Genomic DNA, 19,930 nt, shown 5'->3' on the forward strand with positions numbered 1-19,930 from the left:
CAGGCGCCCGATTCAGGTTTTATGGAATGAATAGCTCTGTCATTTTCTCTTTTCCGTAACTGTCTTGCTAGTAATTTATGGGGCTAATCACCAAATTCAAAATAAGACTGCTTAATAAACACAAAGGCCCTAGAGATCCTCACTGAAAGAATTTGGTTCAATTGATATTTTAGAGCCGAAATTTTATTATGTTTCTCCTTAGATGGATGTGCAGCATTTTCTGCATCCAGCTTTTGTATTTCTTCCTCTAATTGTATCCGTTTAATGTTATTTAGTTTCTTTTGCGAGGACTGGTAAGATATTACACACCCTCTTATGTACGCCTTCAATGTTTCCCATAGTAGAACTGATGAAATATCATCCTTATCATTTGTTTCGAAAAAAAAAAATTGAATCTGTGTCTCCAGATACTCACAAAATTCCCCCTTCTTAAAGAGTTGGGGATCCAACCTCCAGGGTCGACGTGAAGTTGTCATTTCAAGCAGCTGCAGAGAAATGGTGACAGGACAATGATCAGAGATTACAATATTATGATATTTAGCATTACGAACTGCGGACATAAGTTTCCCATCCAGCAAGAAATAATCAGTTCTTGTGTAGACATTATGCACCTGAGAATGAAACGAATACTCTCTGCCTGTTGGGTTCAGAATTCTCCATACATCAAAAAGATTTGTATTTTTAATGTAGGAGTTCAGAAAATTGGCTGCATTAGAAGTGGGCATTCTTTTGATGGCGATCTGTCTAAATATGGGTCTAATACCAAATTAAAGTCCCTTCCAATTATTAGGTTTGAAGTGGAAAAGTCAGGGATTAAACTAAAAATTTTCCTGAAAACCCCTGGGTCATCCCAGTTAGGCCCATATATGTTAAGCAGTGTAAAAGGGATAGACTGAACTTCACCTGTCACTAGGACATATCTCCCTTCTCTATCCGCAACAGTGGAATGATGTAGGAAAGGGACGTTTTTCCGTATTACTATAGCCACTCTTCTGGATTTGGCAGCAAAATTACAATGATAAACCTGATTTGCCTGAAATTTTCTGGTGGGCTTTATTTGTCAGATGGGTTTCCTGTAACAAAATTATGTCAACCTGCATGTCCCTGAGATAGAGGAGTACTTTGCCTCGTTTCACAGGCTCATTAATGCCATTGACATTCCAAGTATAAAATCTTAAGTTCCTTCCTGGAGTTACATCTTCTGGTGTCTTATCTTTTGTTCCTTTCAAAGTCACTCACATTTCTGAAATGTTGCCTTTCGGTACTTTGTCTTATAGTAGTGCACTCTGGGCAGCAACACCCCCCTCCCTTTACCCCTACAGAACCCCACAGAAAAAACATGAAAGGAAAAAAGCTGAAAAAAACACCCAATCACCGAACTACTCTTGATCCTAAGCATAACCTTACCGGTGTAGCTCTGCCTAAATACCCAACCACAAACAAATAATGAGCCTTAAGAAGTCCCTTAATGAATTACATTTTAATTAACCACACAAATGCCTGTATATAAAAAAAATCTATGAAAGTTTGACTCTATTAACCATAGAAACAGTAACAATGATAATATGAATAATAATAAAGGAGTGCGTTCAATATTTCAACATATATTCAGACCAAACTTACTAGTGGTTAACAATAATCTGGTGTAAATGTACAAAACCGGTTCCATTCAAAACGTCAATTTCTGAACTACTTGCATGTTGAAGCTTAAAGGTGCATTGAGGAGTTTGCACGTTTTATGCGAAACAGCGCCCCCTGCAGGCCTTGGGCGTAATGCAGCTTAGTGAAAAACTCGTCCCTGTGGCTCCCGTGCACGGAAGAGGGGAACTCCGTCTTTGCTCGTTTAGTAGCGCTCAAGTAAGATTTAAGTTTCTTTTACCTGGTGGAGTCTGTGTGGAGCTGTGGCAGTGCTAGAAGCCAGTCTTTTCTTACTTTCTGGAAGCTCCTGCTCAGTTGTTGCTCACTAAGCATCTGGCGGAGTAATGGCGGACATAATGAAACCTAACCAGCCGGAGCGCGCATTACGTCATTCCTTTCAAATTCTCCCCAAAAAAATGCTGGTGCCGGACCGGCACTGCAACTTTCAAGTGACAGTTTAGCGCTGTTAGAGGTACTGGTAATGAATATGTCAGGGCACATTGTACACATCATTAAAAATGTGTAGCATATTTATGGTGGAAAATAAGTATTTTTAAGGTTGTAAAACTCCTTAATGCACCTTTAAACTAAGTGACTTTTGAAACTCTGAGTGTTTCTGAGAGAGGGTCAATGTGAAACCTGTTGTGGGCAACAGCGCCTTTCAGGTCTCCTCAGAAGGTCCAAACTGACGCTCCACTTAGCGGCGGGCCTCCTCTGGGTTTGTGAAGAACATCTCTGATCCGTTATGCGACACTTGTAGCTTCGCTGGGTACAATAATCCAAACCTGACCCTGGATCTGTCACGAAGCAGCTTCCTAACCGGGGTGAATGCAGCACGGCGTTTGACAACTTCTGGTGGGAGATCCCTGAAGATCTGTATCCGTTGCCCCTGGAAAGTTAGATCCTTCGTGGACATTGCTTTTTTAATGATGTCCTCAAAGGTGTGAGAGTAGTGGATCCTTGCGATAAGGTGGCGTGGGGGCTCGTCATTTCCGGGCTTTCTCCGTAGGGCCCTGTGCGCTCTGTCAATCAGCGGCAGCTCGCCCAAGTCCAGCACCTCTTTCAGCAGCAGAGCCATGAAATCCCTCGTCTTCTGTCCAGCTTCTTTCCCCTCTGGGACTCCCAGCACTCTTAAGTTCTGTCTCTTGGAGCGACCTTCGAGATCTAGACAGAGTCTCGACTTGTCTGGAGAGCTGGAGAGCGACTTTGTCTTCGAGCTGCCGTATAGTATCAGAAGCACCGTTAGCCGCCTCGGCTAGCTCCTTCAGAGTGTCCCTTTGTGAGTTTACCTGCACTTTCGATGTAGTAATAGCCGAGACGTTCTCAGCTTTCAGTGTTGCAATCTCCCCCCGAAGCGTCGCTGTCACTTCGGAAATCTCCACTTCAATCTTCTTGCAGATATCCGACTTAAAAAGAGCCAGCTCTGAATGTAGCGACGATATTGCACCAAGTACTTCACTGATGTCCGCCTTTTGAGCAGCCTCACCGGCGTGGCTGTCTGAATCAGTGCCCGGGTCGTCATTCAGGCCTACTCTGTCGTCCGCATTCAGCTTCATTTTAAGTTTTTTCGGCATTTTCCACTGGTTACACATAGCTATATTTCGTAGTGGCTTTAATCTTCCTCCGGAGACACAAAGAACGTTGAAGTTGGTTTTGTAAAAATGAAGTTGTAGATTGAAATTGTCAGAGCTGCAAGAAGTGCGTCCTACTCGCTCATCGCTCAACAGCGCCCCCCAGATATATTATATATATTAACGCCAACTTTGAAAAACATCGAACTTTTTTCAGGTCAGTTTAAATGTCATTTTAACGTTATTGCAATCTCAGAAACGTGGTTAATTAATGAACAGGACAGGGATTTTGTTATTGAAGGTAGGGGTGTCAATGTTTACAATTTTTTCTACACCTGTAACTTGGACTTCTAACCGACGTGTAACCGGTTACACGTGACGTCACGTGAGATTTGTGATCTTTTTCTATGGCAGTCGCGGTGAATAACCACTAGAGGGCTCTGTCTCCATTGAAATACAGACCCTCATAATCCCAGTAAATCAAAGACATTCTAGTTTTTTTTAGACAAAAACCTTTATTCTATCATCAACCAGGACACAGGCTGCATGTCGAGTTCCACCGTTTCAGCTGATATGTTCACTCCATGTGTTGTCGCATTTCAAATCAACGTAACATTGCACTGTGGATAACTGCACTACAGGAAACGTTTAGTCAGTTAATGTTATTATCTGAAGCTTTCACGTAACATCACGACCCCAAAAAACAATAAACTGTATATATTGGTGGAAAAGAGGTAGGAGGAGGAAACTGACGTGTACACCGTTTCTGATTTTTCTGAATGGTTAAGATTTCATCTACATGTATGACACCCTTAATTGAAGGGTATGGAATGGTTCACAGAGACAGAATAAGAGCAGAGGTGGTGTGGTTTTATTCATTGACAGGAATCTGGAGTTTAAAGCGGTGGAAAACATGTCAGCAGTCGTGGACAATGTTTTAGAATGTATAAGGAAGTATGTATGGAAAAGGAGGAAAAATGTCATAGTGAGCTGCATTTAGAGAGCACCATGCTCTTTCAATGAATTCCTGGAGGAATATGTCTCTAAAGTAAATCAGAAGGTTATGTTCATATGTGGAGGTTTTAACATTGATCTTCTCAACCCAAACACCAGAAGACAGATGGATTCATAAACACGCCACACAGCCTGAATCTAATCCCACAAATCACCAGACCAGCAGGATCAATACCCACTCTGCAACATTAATTGATGATATATTTACAAATGTTATAGCCAATAGCATAGTGAGTGGATTACTAATAAATGATATCAGTCACCACCTGCCAGTTTTCACCATCTTAAACAACTAGAGAAACACTAAAATCAGAAATAAGCTTCATTACAGGCGAGTCAGAACAGAAGAGTCCCTGGAGAAACTGAAAAATGAGCTACAATCATACAACTGGGAGGTAATTTATAAAGATAAACATATTGATGATGCTTATGATACTTTTTTGATTATGTTTAAGCTACTATATGACAAACTATATGACAACCAATCAAACATTACAGCAGAATTAAATCCACTTTTCTCACAATCAAACATTTTAAAATTGATGGATCTTGTAGAATTTAAAACTATTCAAATAATTTATCCATCCATCCATCTTCCACCGCTTATCCGGGGCCGGGTCGCGGGGGCAGCAGTCTCAGCAGGGATGCCCAGACTTCCCTGTCCCCAGACACTTCCTCCAGCTCTTCTGGGAGGATCCCAAGGCGTTCCGAGGCCAGCCGAGAGACATAGTCTCTCCAGCGTGTCCTGGGTCTTCCCCGGGGTCTCCTCCCAGTGGGACATGCCCGGAACACCTCCCTAGGGAGGCGTCCAGGAGGCATCCTAACCAGATGCCTGAGCCTCCTCAGCTGCTCCTCTCGATGTGGAGGAGTAGCGGCTCTACTCCGAGCTCCTCCCTGGTGACTGAACTCCTCGCCCTGTCTCTAAGGGAGCGCCCAGCCACCCTACAGAGGAAGCTCATTTCGGCCGCTTGTATCCGGGATCTTGTCCTTTCGCTCATGACCCAAAGCTCATGACCATAGGTGAGGGTGGGGACGTAGATTGACCAGTAAATCGAGAGCTTCGCCTTTCGGCTCAGCTCCCTCTTCACCACAACGGACCGATACAACGACCGCATCACTGCAGACGCTGCACCGATCGGCCTGTCAATCTCACGCTCCATCCATCCCTCACTCGTGAACAAGACCTCAAGTTACTTTAACTCCTCCACTTGGGCCAGAGTCTCTCTATCGACCTGGAGGGGGCAGGCCACCTTCTTCCGGTCGAGGACCATGGCCTCGGATTTGGAGGTGCTGATCCCCATCCCTGTCGCTTCACACTCGACTGCGAACCGCCCCAGTGCATGCTGCAGGTCCGGGTTCGATGAAGCCAACAGGACAACATCATCTGCAAAAAGCAGACATGAAATCCTGTGGTTCCCGAACCGGACCCCCTCCGGCCCCTGGCTGCACCTAGAAATTCTGTCCATGAAGATTATGAACAGAACCGGTGACAAAGGGCAGCCCTGCCGGAGTCCAACACGCACCGGGAACAGGTCCGACTTACTGCCGGCAATGCGGACCAGACTCCTACTCCGGTGATACAGAGACCGGATGGCCCTTAACAAGGGGCCCTGGACTCCGTATTCCTGGAGCACCCCCCACAAGACATCACGAGGGACACGAGGGTTGAATGCCTTCTCCAAATCCACAAAACACTTGTGAACTGGTTGGGCAAACTCCCACGAACCCTCGAGCACCCTATGGAGGGTGTAGAGCTGGTCCACTGTTCCACGACCAGGACGAAAACCTCATTGTTCCTCCTGAATCCGAGGTTCGACTATCGGTCAGATCCTCCTCTCCAGTACCCTGGAATAGACTTTCCCGGGGAGGCTGAGGAGTGTGATCCCCCTATAGTTGGAGCACACCCTCCGGTCCCCCTTTTTAAACAGGGGGACCACCACCCCGGTCTGCCAATCCAGAGGCACCGTCCCCGACCACCACGCGATGTTGCAGAGACGTGTCAACCAAGACAGTCCCTGCACATCCAGCGACTTAAGGTACTCGGGGCGAATCTCGTCCACCCCCGGTGCCTTGCCACCGAGGAGCTTGCCAACCACTTCAGTGACTTCAGCTTGGGTGATGGACGAGTCCACCTCTGAGACCTCAGTCCACCTCTGAGACCTCAGCCTCTGCTTCCTCCACGGAAGACGTGGCGACGGGATTGAGGAGGTCCTCAAAGTATTCCTTCCACCGTCCAACAATATCCCCAGTTGAGGTCAGCAGCTCCCCACCTCCACTGTAAACAGTGTTCTGCCAACAAATAATTTGTAAAGCAAAGAATAAATTATTATTACCTGGCAATATTCAAAAACTGTTCTTTAACAGCGAAAACGATTTAATAAAAAAATTTCAGTTGAAAAAGTGCATAAAACTCAAAAAAAGCTTTTGTGTCACAAGTTGTGTAAAAATCTGGAATAAGTTATGCATGGAGACTAGACTATTGTCAAACTTGTGCCAGTTCAAAAGGAGATAGAAAGAGTTGATTCTGGCAAGGTTCACGGTTTGAGAAAGAAACGAGGACAGGCTAAATGTGGTGCTGTCTGAATACTGAGCTTAAAGGAGCTGTCTGTGATTCTGCTCAATTCTGAGCCCTGACTTCAGTTTGAAATGTTGGCTCCGCCCCCGAGCTCTCTGACTGGTTCCTCACGTTGAAAAAACCCTCCCACTGCCCCCTCCGCTCTGCTCCCACTCAGCGTGCACAATGCTACATGCACATCCCATACGCGTGCACAATCCTCCGGAGGAAACACAGCAGAAGCCACTTCGACTCTTTTTTGTTCAAAATAAATGGCCACTTCGTCTCAGGTAAACCCTATTTTACCTTGTCACTACATGTTCAATGCAGAAAGTAGCTTGTTGCTCCTTCGGCTTCCATGCTGGTCTGTTTACCGGTGTCGTGCACGCACTGAAGACGGCCTTGCTCCCTCCCACCCCCACTGCTGCCGCGCTGGGACTGGAGCAGAGAGGTCGTCACACTAAATCTTCAGGCAGCGCTTTGCGGGGCCAGATATCCAAAACACGCTGATCAATGTGTGATTTTTTTTTTTTTTTTTTTTTCACAGAAATGTAGCATGGACTTGCTAGTACATGATGTCAAAAGCATTTTTCTCGTCGTGGTTAAATTAAAATCGCGGATAGCGCCTTTAACTGCTGACATTAGAGCATGATGTGGTATTCGAGGCATTCAAGGTGATAGTAATCACAATGATTTAACGTTGTTTGCACTTTCCTTCTTTTCATCGATGGCTCAATTATCTTGTTTCTGTCTTTCTTTATTTTTTTTTTTACATTTTCGAAATAAAGCAATCAATCAATTAATCAATCTCATCTGAAAAATATTGCAGGAATGAAAGGATTTCTGATCAAACAAGATTCAAAAAAACATATTCATGCGTTTGCTTTCAGGAGGCTGGATTAAGGATGTGTTTGCAGGTGTGTTAGACAGCTGCAGCTCATCGCCGGTGCACAGAGGGTGGAGCTCGTCGCGCCGCAGGATTGACTTCTACATGTGACCTCTGCTGTAGGAAGCTGTGAATTGCCCTGGGCCGGGATACATCTCAGATTTACCGGTAGAATATGAACATCCAGGCATCTGAGGATTCAAGGTGAAGCAGCTTTTAGCTCCTCACCTGTGGAACAAACGTCCTGCTGACTCATTCACGTCCTTTAAAACATTTTTAGCTCAGGCTTTCCATTAAACAGCGGCCTTCATTACCTAAGTCACCTAATTTTATTACCTTTATCTCAATAATTCATGAACTTTTATGGCCTTTTTATGCATTTCTTTATAACTTTGTTTCAATGTATTTTCTTTATTTCCTTGTAAAACAGTTGCTACAGAAATGCTCTGGCCTTGACTTGGCCTGCCTCAATACTTGAGAAGATATAAATAAAAGCAGAGAAAAAAGTGAAGTTGCCTCAGTGAGAATATATTTCTTTGGAAGTTAAGGGGAAAGACATTGATTTTAGCAATACTAAAACTTTTCCATGTCTGCCTTCTTTTTTGACATCTTTCAGTAGAAATTCTGGTAAAAAAGTAAAAAGAAATGACTTCAATTATTCTTTATTTTCAGTGAAATTTACTATGTCAGTATAAATCCATATATGTAAAGGACAAGGCAGTTACGAGCATTATGCAAATAAGAATATTTTCAGAGCAAATTCCTATTAATTTATGAGTTTCCGTACAAACATTCTATACAACGTGCTTGAGATTATTCTGTGTAGTTCACACTGAAGGCGTTTGCTGTGAACCGGAGGAAGATGATCTTTGTCACTGCTGTTTGTATTCTCTTCTCTCTCTTTCACAAAGCATATTTAATCACTCAATTCTTTCTCTTCTTGACTTAAAGCAAGTACCGATCCAGTTTTGGGAATGTAAGCAGTACAAAAACAAACAAATAGACACATACTGATGCCATGCAGCACATTTATTCATTATTTTCCTTGTGTGGGTAGCAGAGGCTCAAGCTGCATATGAAAAACTTAAATACATTATTTAATGGGAAAGAGTGATGTTTAATCTATTTTCCTCTCGCAATTAAACATGTGATATCTCATGAATGAGTTGATTTGGGCCAAAGTTGTTCCGGTCTGTGTTCTGAGAAAATGCCAGGAAGCGCCTGTGAGGGACAGAAGAACATGGCTTCTGTGCAGTGATTATAGGACAAATGTCTTATTGATTAAGTCAGCAGATTTCTCTGTGTTGAGTTCTGTCAGGACAATACAAAGTGATTTTTGCTGTGCCGACGGCAAAATTATTGCAGCTTAAGCTTAAAAACTTTATTGTGAGGGAAATGAAAAAACCAAAAGAAGGCACGAGACAGAAGAGAATGAGAAAAGTGTCTTTAATAGAAACATGAAGCGGATGTAAGTGGAAATGTGCGTGAATGAGTTTGCGTTAGAAGACAAGAGAAAAAAAAAAAATAAAGGAAAATAGAGAAGGTGAAACATCAGGCAGTTGAAATGGCACAGCCTGATCTAATGTGGACTGCAGATCGCTGAAACACAACTTTTTGAAATGTACAGATAAACATGGCGGCCTCCAGGATGTCATGAATTCCAGTCCAGATTCTCCTGGACTTGGTAGTTTCAGAGTAGTGTGTACTCATTGTTAATTTTTACTACATCGCTTTCATACTTTTTGCTTTTTCCATATAAACAGACATTTCCGTGTGATGCGAAACTGCTAAACACAAGAGTAAAAACAAGGTGTTTTCAGATAAAACCTTGTCATGTTGTAGCGGTGTTGTGCTTGTCGTTCTGGAAGGCCTGGCTTCTCTGCACAGTTTACATGTTCTCCCTGTGTGAGCTTTGTGTGTGTGTGTGTGTGTGTGTGTGTGTGTGTGTGTGTGTGTGTGTGTGTGTGTGTGTGTGTGTGTGTGTGTGTGTGTGTGTGTGTGTGTGTGTGTGTGTTTTGGCTACCTAAGAGAGACAACCAATATCAGGAAATCTTTAAATTCTTTATCCTTGAACACATCTCTTCCCATGTGACACATGAAGTCGAATATGAGACACAAGTGAGGTTTGTCTCAGAACAACCAGCATTATTAGGTGAATGATCAGAAGATAGTTTAGTGAGGACAGAATGAGGGTCTCATTATATCAACACCACTGTGAGTTGGGCTGCAAATGTGGTGCTGTGGTACCATTGATCAATTTCATACTAATGACAAAATCATGAGTGCCTGCTGGATGCTGTTTAATGCGTGATCTGCTAACGCAGTGTGTGGCATTTAACAGACGTGCACAATAACACACACTATTTCAGGCGTTTCATGTATTTATGGAACATTTCAGGTCTTTCCCATATTGTACAAATACTTAAGAGTGCAGTTGATGTTTGTCATCTGGCTCCTAGTGACATTTGTTTGTGTGTGTTTTTATTAGATTGGGTAGATTTATTAGATTAGATTGGATTGTGTGACCATTCGACTCCCATGTTGCATTGCACTGCCTCCACCAACACATTAATCTCCCTGGTAGTTCATTTTTACTTGTTGAGAAATACCTTCAGCAAAATATTGTGATGTTATCAGGACCGAATGCTCGTAAAGCCTGAGAAATTACTCCTGTTCACAGGTTTTGAGCTGATTGCCTGCATGCAAGCAAACTGCAATCTAGATGCTTCATACTGAATCTCAGTCAGCCTGGCTCATGGAACAATGTTATTCCAGTGTGGAACGTCGTGCATGATCATTTCTCCATAAATACAATAATTTTAAGTTGCAGGTTTAATAATCAAACATACCTTCCAAAACTGAGTGGTTTGCATGAGTTCAGCTGAAGCGCCATCAGTCAGGTGAAGGTCAAACAGTAGTTGTGTTGCACGCAAGTTTGAGTTAATATTTCATCCCTGACGCTGGGTATTGTCATCTGCACACGCTCCTGCGTTGGCGATGTAATTGTTGGCGCTCAAAGCTCCAACAAGAATTTTAAGAACTGAAAACGTCAAACGTTGGAAATAACTGAACTTTAGAGGTGAACAAAGACTCCAGTGAGAAGTCATGCATTGTGTTCTTACTGACTGATAAAGTGATGATAATGGACAGATTGTCAGGAGTTAAATTTAAAATTACACCCACACCTTCTGTCAGAGCAGAATAAACAAAACCTTCGCATCTCAAAAACAGTTGATATAAATTTAACAAATGCATTCATTTAAATTCACACGAAGGAGCAAATAAAGGCCCATCAGTCCTCCTCACATGCATGTTTTTGGACCGTAGTCACCACAGCAGTAGCAAATAGCTTTTCTGCACACGCCTGAGTATATAGACTGTAGCAGTGTTTCCCTCCAGAGGGTCATGACTCCACTCCAGGTTCTCCTGGACTTAATAATTGCAGAGTTGAGCCACCCGAAATATGCTTATAGCCTATTGTTCTCTGTGTGCATGCCTTTAGTTTCACTACAGAAACAACTATTAGTGCCCCAATATGAAAACTACTTTGTTTTCTGCAGTTCTGCTGTCTCTTTGTAAATCAACATAATGTATATAATATAGTTTCTCAGTGTATAATAAGGCTCCCTGGTGTGAAGCAGGCCATGCTCTTGGGTCCTCTGCCCACACTCCCTGTCAGTGGTCATAACACTGATTGACTTGGTCAGCAATAGTGTTCTTGAAGACTGTAGCATATAGTGATAGATTTCACTTCAATGCTGCTTCCCTATTGATTTTTTCAGCCCCCGAAGCACATTCACACATTCATATAAACACTCTCACAAGTAGCGACAGCTGGAAGGTGCTCAGTAAGCAATTTGGAGTTCAGTCCGAACACTTTAAAATGTGGATCGGAGGAGGTGGAGGATCAACCTGCAGCATAGCAACTGAGCCACAGCTGCCATGAAGAGACAAGATGATCCATGTTTTCATGTTATTTTCACCGAATTCCGAGCAAACCATCCACCCATCTTCACTTCCACATGCCCAGTTACACTGAGTTGCTGCCATGTGATTGGCGAGTATTTGAACAGCTACCCCCAGTAAAGTAGCCAGTGAGTGTACATCTGTTATGTAAATACTTGAGGGAGAGATGAACCAGCTGGTACAAGGAAGGTCCGAGCAATGAAAATATGTCCGGAGCTCTCTAATGCTCACAGAATTCATGCTGTGGGTCTCCGTAGCGTTCGAACCTGCAAAAAGTTCAAAAGTCCATTACATGCTAACAGCAAAAGACCCATAGAAAACACAGTCTTACAGCCATATGGTAGTTAATAGTGCTTTACAAGAAGAACATTCCCTTCAGGCTGGAGGCTTTTCTCTGGAGAGCTTTCATTCTGTTCGTCCAGGTACTCTGGTTTTCTTCCACAGTCCCCGACAAAATAAACACAAACCATTGTTTATAGTCCGATGGGATCAGCTCCAGGCCCCTCTGACCCTGAACTGGATTTGGACGGATGGATGGATGGATGGATGGATGGACATTCACACAAACACCCACTTATCAAGGGAGAGGCCAGTTTTTGTTACAATGATCAGAAAATCTGCATAAAAATAATCCTTTTGTCCTGTTTGAGGAAACCTTGACAGGAGATTTGTGTATTCACGCTGGCTGAGTGTTTGAGAGGGAGAACAGTTTTGCCGCAGTGTGAAGTCAGCTTTGCCTCAAGCGAAGATGCTCCATGTGCTAATGCAGGCCTCTGGGTACAGCTGGCAGGTGGTTTTTTTTTTTTTTTTCCTCTCCGCAGGAGTTGACATTTCCCGACAGTTTGCGTACGTGCCGCACCGGCAGCCCTGCTCGTCCTTTTGATGCAGCCGGCTAAAAGCAGTCATTCATCTTACTGATGTATTTGCAGAACGGGATGGCGCTAATGTCAGTGTCAACAGAGCAGCTCCAGCCACGATCACAACGCCAGCAGGCGTGGAGTGTCACAACGCAGCAGAACGTGCGCCGTGCACATTGTGAGCCCCTTCCCGTTCCTTGCACAGGCTCCGTGTTCGCATGTTCATCGGTTCCTCCTTTTCTTTTCTCCTCTTTATCTTGCATCGAGCAGTTTATCGTTCGCTTTCTGCAAACAATCCAGTCTATCGGTGACCATTATGTTCGCATCAATGAAACCTTACGATGCATCAAATTGCCTCTCAGGTAGGACGAGCGCAATTTCTCTCCTTGCAAAGGAAAACATTACAGAAGGAGCCTCGCCGCTGCAGATTTCTTCAAATTATTTAAACTGTTACAATTACTTCTGAAATTTTGCATAATGTATGTATTCTCTTGCTTTTGTGTAAATGATTTTTGAGAACATCCAATATTTTTCTCACTTGAAAGTGGAAACTTGTGTGGCAAAAAGAAAAACACACATTTTGTTTTATTGCTGTATTTTTACAGCACTCGGTATATATTCAGAACAAAAATAAAGACTGTTTTGAAACCAAAAAAAATGTGATATTTTAAGGTCAGATACAGTATATTCATTGTTATTGTGTGTTCACAATGAAACCCTGATGGAGAAAAGAAAGTTTCTTGACATTACAGGCTTTTCAAAGTGTTGTGCGTGAAGTTTGCCTTTGCAGCTTCCATGAGATCGAGCAAGCGAACACAGTGAACTCCTCTCTGTACGATCAGGCAGCTCTTCAACCTCGACCTGCACATCTGCTTTTTAAAGTTACGTTAACGCTGACACCTCCTTATGTCAAATATGCAACGATTTAAAGAAGGAACGTCTTCACTTGTTGAGCCTTTACTAATCACTGTTAGTTGTAGAATCGCATATGATCAGTTATTTAAATAAAATTCACTTTCATCTTCACATTGAAGAGGTTTGAAAAGTATAGAGGGTGATTGAAAGTCACATCCATCTTGCACATAACGTTATACTTTCATGTCTTTATTAGTGGAAGGAGTGAGAAAAGACCGTTGTTCAGGTTCCCTCTCCCGCTGAGCCCCCTGGAGATGCACAGGATGCGAGCGAACGCAGCTATTTTTTATCATGATTCTTAACCTGCTTTGATCCAGTTGACTTCAGTTATATTGAAGATATATGCTCAGATGTTATATTCACAGAAATTATTGTCAAATTTTTGAAAATGTTATTAAGACTCAAATGAAAATAACACTCAGATTCCAATGTGAGCCAGTGGACAGGCCATTCGGATTCCAATGTGGGGCCCGGCCCGATTCCAGATTGGGCCTGAACATACGTATGATGTTCAAACAGTGTTACTGAGACTTCCTGCACCTGGACCGATGTGCGGTCCGTAGCTCCACAGTTATCACTTTAAAGAAACTTTGCACCCGCTCACCCCTGCGACCAACTCACGATGCGATTCAGCTTTCAAACTTATTATAATTTCTCCTCCTACACATGAAGTCCAGTGTTAAAGGAAACTCATGCCAGTTAAACTGCTATCTGAAATAACGACGATACGATGGGGACAAAGAGGAAACGGCTGCATTTAACTTTGAACTAGCAGCATTACAGCCAGTGTAAGGTCTAAGGCTTTGTATTTTCATGTTCTTCTGTTTCATTGTGATGGCAGAGAGAGCTGATAAGTTGAAACACCTGACAAAGTGTGTGATTAAGCAGTCACACAGTGTTTTCTCACCTCTTATCTCCTCTCGCCGCTGATGTGAAAGGCAAACTACGCGAGGATCAGCAGATTAATCATATTTAATAGTCTCAGCAGGCTTTCAAGTACAGCACACCGTCCCTGTCGAGCCTGTTTGTTTCAGGCTTTATTTTGCCAGCGAGTTCCTCAGGTGAATGTTAGCCTCTCGACTTAAGCTATTAATTATTCAACCTTGCTTGTTTTTAAAGAATTTTAATGAGTAACCACTGCATATGTGATACAGTGTTCAAGCACAAAGGCCAGAGCGTCACGCCAAAGCAATAGTCAGTATCCCCACTTTAATTTCTTTCATTTGATATTTCATGGCCACACATTTCACTTCCCATTGTAGATTGCTATAACAACATTACTAACAAATGCAAAATGTAGGATACTGTCACCAGTGGTGGAGTCCAGATGAAAGCGAGTTTACAGCAACTACCTGTTTATTTTTCAAATACTATGGATGGATTTTCACCCAATAGAGTAGACTCACATGTCATGATTTCTAAAACAGATAATGTTCTGGAAGAAGGAGGCAAAACATGCTCACTTCACCATGGACCACAGCAGTTAGTGACTGCTATCGGATTAACATCCTAACGTGGTTTCAATAAAATTCTCAGAAAACAAACTAACCAAAACACTTGATGTATCTTAGAAATCCATTTACTCTACGTTTGGCTATTTTTCTACACACCTTTAATGTCAGCTTAGTGAAATATTAGTCGCAGGCGATAGTGTCGATTCACTTTGAAACACTTTTCTCTTCTACTTGGTTGGTAGTTGCTGTATTTCTCGTCAGAACAACAAGTCTTTCAACTACTGTGTCACCTTTTTACTGTGACTCAATACACCACCTTGTGGTTTAAACTTGTATTGCAACATTAACCAGCCTGGTGAAAGTGTTTTTTATAGATACCAGCAGAAGACCTAAAAACTTTCTTTGAGGTGACATCATAAATATTATGTTATTTAATTTTGCTCATTATTTAAAGGTGCATTAAGGAGTTTTTCAACTTTAAAAATACTTATTTTTCACCATAAATATGTTACAAATATTCAATGATGTGTACAATGTGCCCTGACATATTCATTACAAGTACCTCGAACAGCGCTAAATTGTCACTTGAAAGTTGCAGTGCCGGTCCGGCACCAGAATTTTTTTGGGGAGAATTTGAGATGATGTGACTTAATGCACGCTCCCGCTGGCCTGATTTCTTTAGGTTTGGTTTTGTCCACTATTACACCGCCAGATGCTTAGCGAGCAACAACTGAGCAATACTGAGGATGGATCTTCCAGAAAGTAAGAAAAGACCGGCTTCTTTCACTGCCACAACTCCAGCACAGACCCCACCAGGCAAAAGAAACTTAAAGGTGCTGTAGGCAGGATTTTGCTAGTCAATGCTAATTTTTCTGTGTTTTCTTTGGATTAAATGTTAGAGTATCCATTGATAATCCTTTAGGAGTGTAGCATAATTGCACTACCGCGAGGGCGCAGCGTTTCCATCTGTCTCTGTTCTGAGCTGAAAAGGAATCTCGACAGCTCCAGGTATCTTTGACCAATCAGAAGAGCCCATGAGGCTCTAACCGTGATTGGTCGAGGGGCGTTCATCACACGTTCTTGTGGGAGGGGCTTAACTTGCGTAAGGGTGTGATGTCAGAGAAAACAGGACAGGATTGGCTGTGCTGGGTTTCAAATCGCCATCTTAGATGGGTCAAATCGCCATCTTGCTTAGGTAACCCTAAGCAAGATGGCAGAGATGCCGAATCCTGCCTACAGCACCGTTAAATTTTACTCGAGCGCTACTTAAACAGCGAGGAAGGAGTTCCCCTCTTCCGTGCACGCACATAGACACAAGCCACAGGCACGAGTGTTTCACTATAGCTGCAGTTACATCCAAGGCCTGCAGGGGCCGTTGTTTCGCATGAAACGTGCAAACTCATCAATGCACCCTTAAGGTTAAATTAGATTTAGTCGTAACAGGAACCTCTCAAAAAAAAAAAAAAAAAAACTTCTTGCTATGCTGCCCTAGTTCATATCATCCTCACACAGTCCTCTTCTTATACTAATACATTGATCCTTACAGACAAAATCATAATGCAGAAGCCGATGTCATTACATCATGATTCTTTTGATCAGTAACGGGGGGCCGTTTGATCTCTTGGTATTTGAGAGAATATTTGACAGGAAGGGTGGGTCAAGTCTGTTTCATAGGATCTTCAAAGGTGGAGTCAGAAAACCCAATGAAAGAGAACAAAGCCCAAAACTAACAAGGAAGGGAGCTAAAACAAGATCCAAGAGTGAATGAATCGCAGGACAAGAAAGGTAACACTGATAGGGACCCACACATGGACTGATGAAGACACTACAGCTGTCGCTTTCTGTCTCGGGATGAGAGCTTATAGCCTTTCCATCGGTGCTACATTATCGTCATTATCACTGTTGTTATTGAAGATACCATTACCAAAACTAAAACGCAACAAAATGCTAAATGAATAAATAAATTATTAAGCGCCCATAAATTAATGAATCTCACAAACATGATTTACATATGCACAGAAGATAAATCCAAGTCAACTTAAAGCAGGCGAAAATAGTTTGCTTTCAAACATTTTAAGCTGAAGCTTTGCCTGCAGGTCTTCAGTAACCCATAGAGCACAGTACCCCATTAATACCAATAAGTATAAATGTGTCCTGGTGTTTAAGTGCATGGAATTACAAGTGCATTCAGAAAATGTTCATTTGTTTTATGGATTTTCACAAAACACATCAAAGACAGTCTGAGAGAAATCTGAACTCCTGGCTGCTTGAGTTGTGCCTTGCGGACACGCTGGGAGGCAGAATCCTGCCACTTCTCAGGCTGCAGGATGTCTGCAGCCTTTCATATGCAGAGTTCAATTCCCTTCATTTTGCCTTCAGTTCATTTGACGAGCGCGTTTTCACAAATTCACTGTAATATCATCTCGCCTGCAGACAGGCGGTGAGCTTTCACTGCAGCGTGTCTGAGCAGCAATCAGCTGTTCAGTTCAGGGTCTCAATTATTTCAGCAAATCAAACAAAAACAAGTCATTTGAGATATGAGCTAGCACTGTTTTGGAGAAAATTGTGCTTAATACTTCATCTAATTTTCTCAATTCTGTGTGCATGAAACTGTGCTTTGAACCAAGTTAATGTGAATCACTGTAGGATCATTATAACTGCACAAACACAGAGTCTCAAACACAGTCAGACACTGCACAAAAAAGAGGGTGAGTGAATCATAATAATAAAAAAAACATGACATAACATTGCTCCGGATGAAAACAGAAAGCAAAAAACTGAGCAGAACATTACGAACTAGAAACACAGAAAACAATGTGGTCATCAGACACAGAGAAGACATTTATATTCATATAAAACAAATACAATTCTTAACACTTTGACCAAATCATGTGATGTTTCCAGTAGTATTTGAATCAGGAGGAAGGATTAAGGATCTCTTGTTATTCCTTCATTTTCCTTGCAGTGCTGGCTCATTCAAGGAATGTCGATGCTGGACAGTATGGGTGAGGAGGGGCAGGAGTCGGAGGGATCAGCCTTCGCAGCTGGCTTTCTGAACGCCAGCCTGGACGGCGCCGTCAACGTCACCAACGTTACCTTTTTCCCTTACTACCAGCACTCGCTGTACGTCGCCGCCACCTACATCCTGGCGTATTCCTTCATCTTCCTGCTGTGCATGGTGGGAAACATCCTGGTGTGTCTCATCGTGCTGGAAAACCGTCGCATGCGCACAGTCACCAACCTCTTCATCTTCAACCTGGCGATCAGCGACCTGCTGGTGGGGATCTTCTGCATCCCTACGACTCTGGTGGACAACCTCATCACAGGTATGTGTGTAATATGATGTGATGTGCGCATCGGTTTGGGCTCAATTAAATGTTGAATCGAAGAAAGAAAATCGTTGAGGTCTCAAAATTCTCTGGTGCCTTCAACCCAGATGTCAAAGCGAGTTGGGAATAACTAAATTAAACTTGAACTCTGAGCCAGTCGGCCATGTCTGGTAAACCTCTTAAAAAAGGCAGCCTGCGTACTTTCATTTTTTGCTTTGATTTGAGTTCCTGACTTTTGTTTAATAAACACATAATGGGAAATCAGATAAAGGCTCGTTTTCCATTTTTCAGTTTCTAAATTCCAAACAAGAAACAGGAGACGAGCCGTCTCCTAGTTTTTGTCTACAAACCTCAAATCGGAAAATGGAAATCCACTTGATTCCCGTTTATGGATTTCTCCAGTAAAATGAAAACGAAATGGCCAAAAGGTACATGGACCCAGGGGCACCACCTCAACTGACTCCTCTCAATATGGATGGAATCGGCACACGAGCAGGGGAAGCCAAAGAGCCTGGAACCAGAGACAGAATACCACGAAACACACAAGAGCAGCCGTGAACCGTGACAGCTTGAAGGTCCATAAATGCTGAGTTCATCTGTGTTTCCATCAGAAAGCTTCATTTTCTTACATTATTCCGCCACAATGCACTCAAGCTCTCTGAAGTGTAGAGACCTTTCAGCAACAGGAAATTTCAGCTTTTTCCAAAGTGTTGTCAGTTGAATGTGAGTCTGGACTCAGATCAGGCCAGCTTGAAACTGCTTTTCAACACTTTCTTTCTGCTGCTGAATGCACACTTTGAAAAACCCAGGATTTCACAGGAGTCCTAGATAATACCTTTCTCTCTCTCTCTGCGCAATCCTTTGATTCCATTACTACTTTCATTCTTTAAGTGCTTCCAACACCCAAGAGACCCAGGTATCTCCAATGCATGATAGATCCGTCTCTCTCTCTCTCAGTTTTTCTTTTCTTTTACAGTGGAGCACCATTATGAACAGACTAAGAGCTCCACATTAGTCTGATCCGCTATAGAGGCATTTAAGAAAAGCTCTGTGAATTAGCTTTGACAACTTTCACCACCATTAGTTTTACCTTTTGGTGTCTTTCATACAAACTTACTTGATTAACTGTGTTGCTCGTGGTTCAGGCTGACAGTTTCACTTCAGGTGGCTACAGAGGTATTTCTTCGCTCCATGCTTTTATGACTAAAATACTTTTGCTAACATCACAAACTGTTCAAACTGGGCTTTGTCAGTAACTTTGCTAATTATAATGTAGTCTATGGAATTGTGTGTGTGTGTGTGTGTGTGTGTGTGTGTGTGTGTTTTAAGCTCAGAAAGAATTCTCAAATCCCACACTTCATAACAAGTAAAAAAGGGCCAGTCGCTTCTTATGAAGTCAAACCAGGGTGAGAGCTGCTGTCGGTAAGGGAGTCTGCATCTCCATACTTCTGCTTGATTACATTTCGGCAAGGCAAGTTGCACAGCACCATTCAGACACAATTCTTCATAAGGAAATACATTAAAACAAGGTGATCAAGAGTCTTAATCTTAAGTGATTCAAATGAAGAAATATATTAAAGTGATTAGAAAAAGGAAAATGTTCCGTAAAAACCACTCACGTGCAGTGTTTCTGATGTTGTTCGGCGAGTGTAATCAGATAAGGGTCACTTGATAAAATATGTGTAACAGCAGGGTTAAAAAGAAGAAGAAAGAAAACAGATTCAAGCAGCAAATCCGATCCGTGCA

General features: G+C 42.6%; 1 protein-coding gene across 1 annotated transcript in view; it reads left to right on the plus strand.

Annotated features, from left to right (window-relative positions):
- The first annotated feature begins 17,838 nt into the window (after positions 1-17,838).
- The window catches only part of npffr1l2 (neuropeptide FF receptor 1 like 2), a 51,253-nt gene continuing 49,161 nt past the window's right edge, over positions 17,839-19,930 (plus strand). Inside the window, exon 1 of the mRNA XM_030104999.1 lies at positions 17,839-18,181. Coding sequence (XP_029960859.1) covers positions 17,839-18,181 — 343 coding nt within the window. The remainder of the gene's footprint in view (positions 18,182-19,930) is intronic.

This window comes from Salarias fasciatus, chromosome 12, assembly GCF_902148845.1.
Source record: "Salarias fasciatus chromosome 12, fSalaFa1.1, whole genome shotgun sequence".
In the NCBI taxonomy this organism is placed as follows: Eukaryota; Metazoa; Chordata; class Actinopteri; order Blenniiformes; family Blenniidae; genus Salarias; species Salarias fasciatus.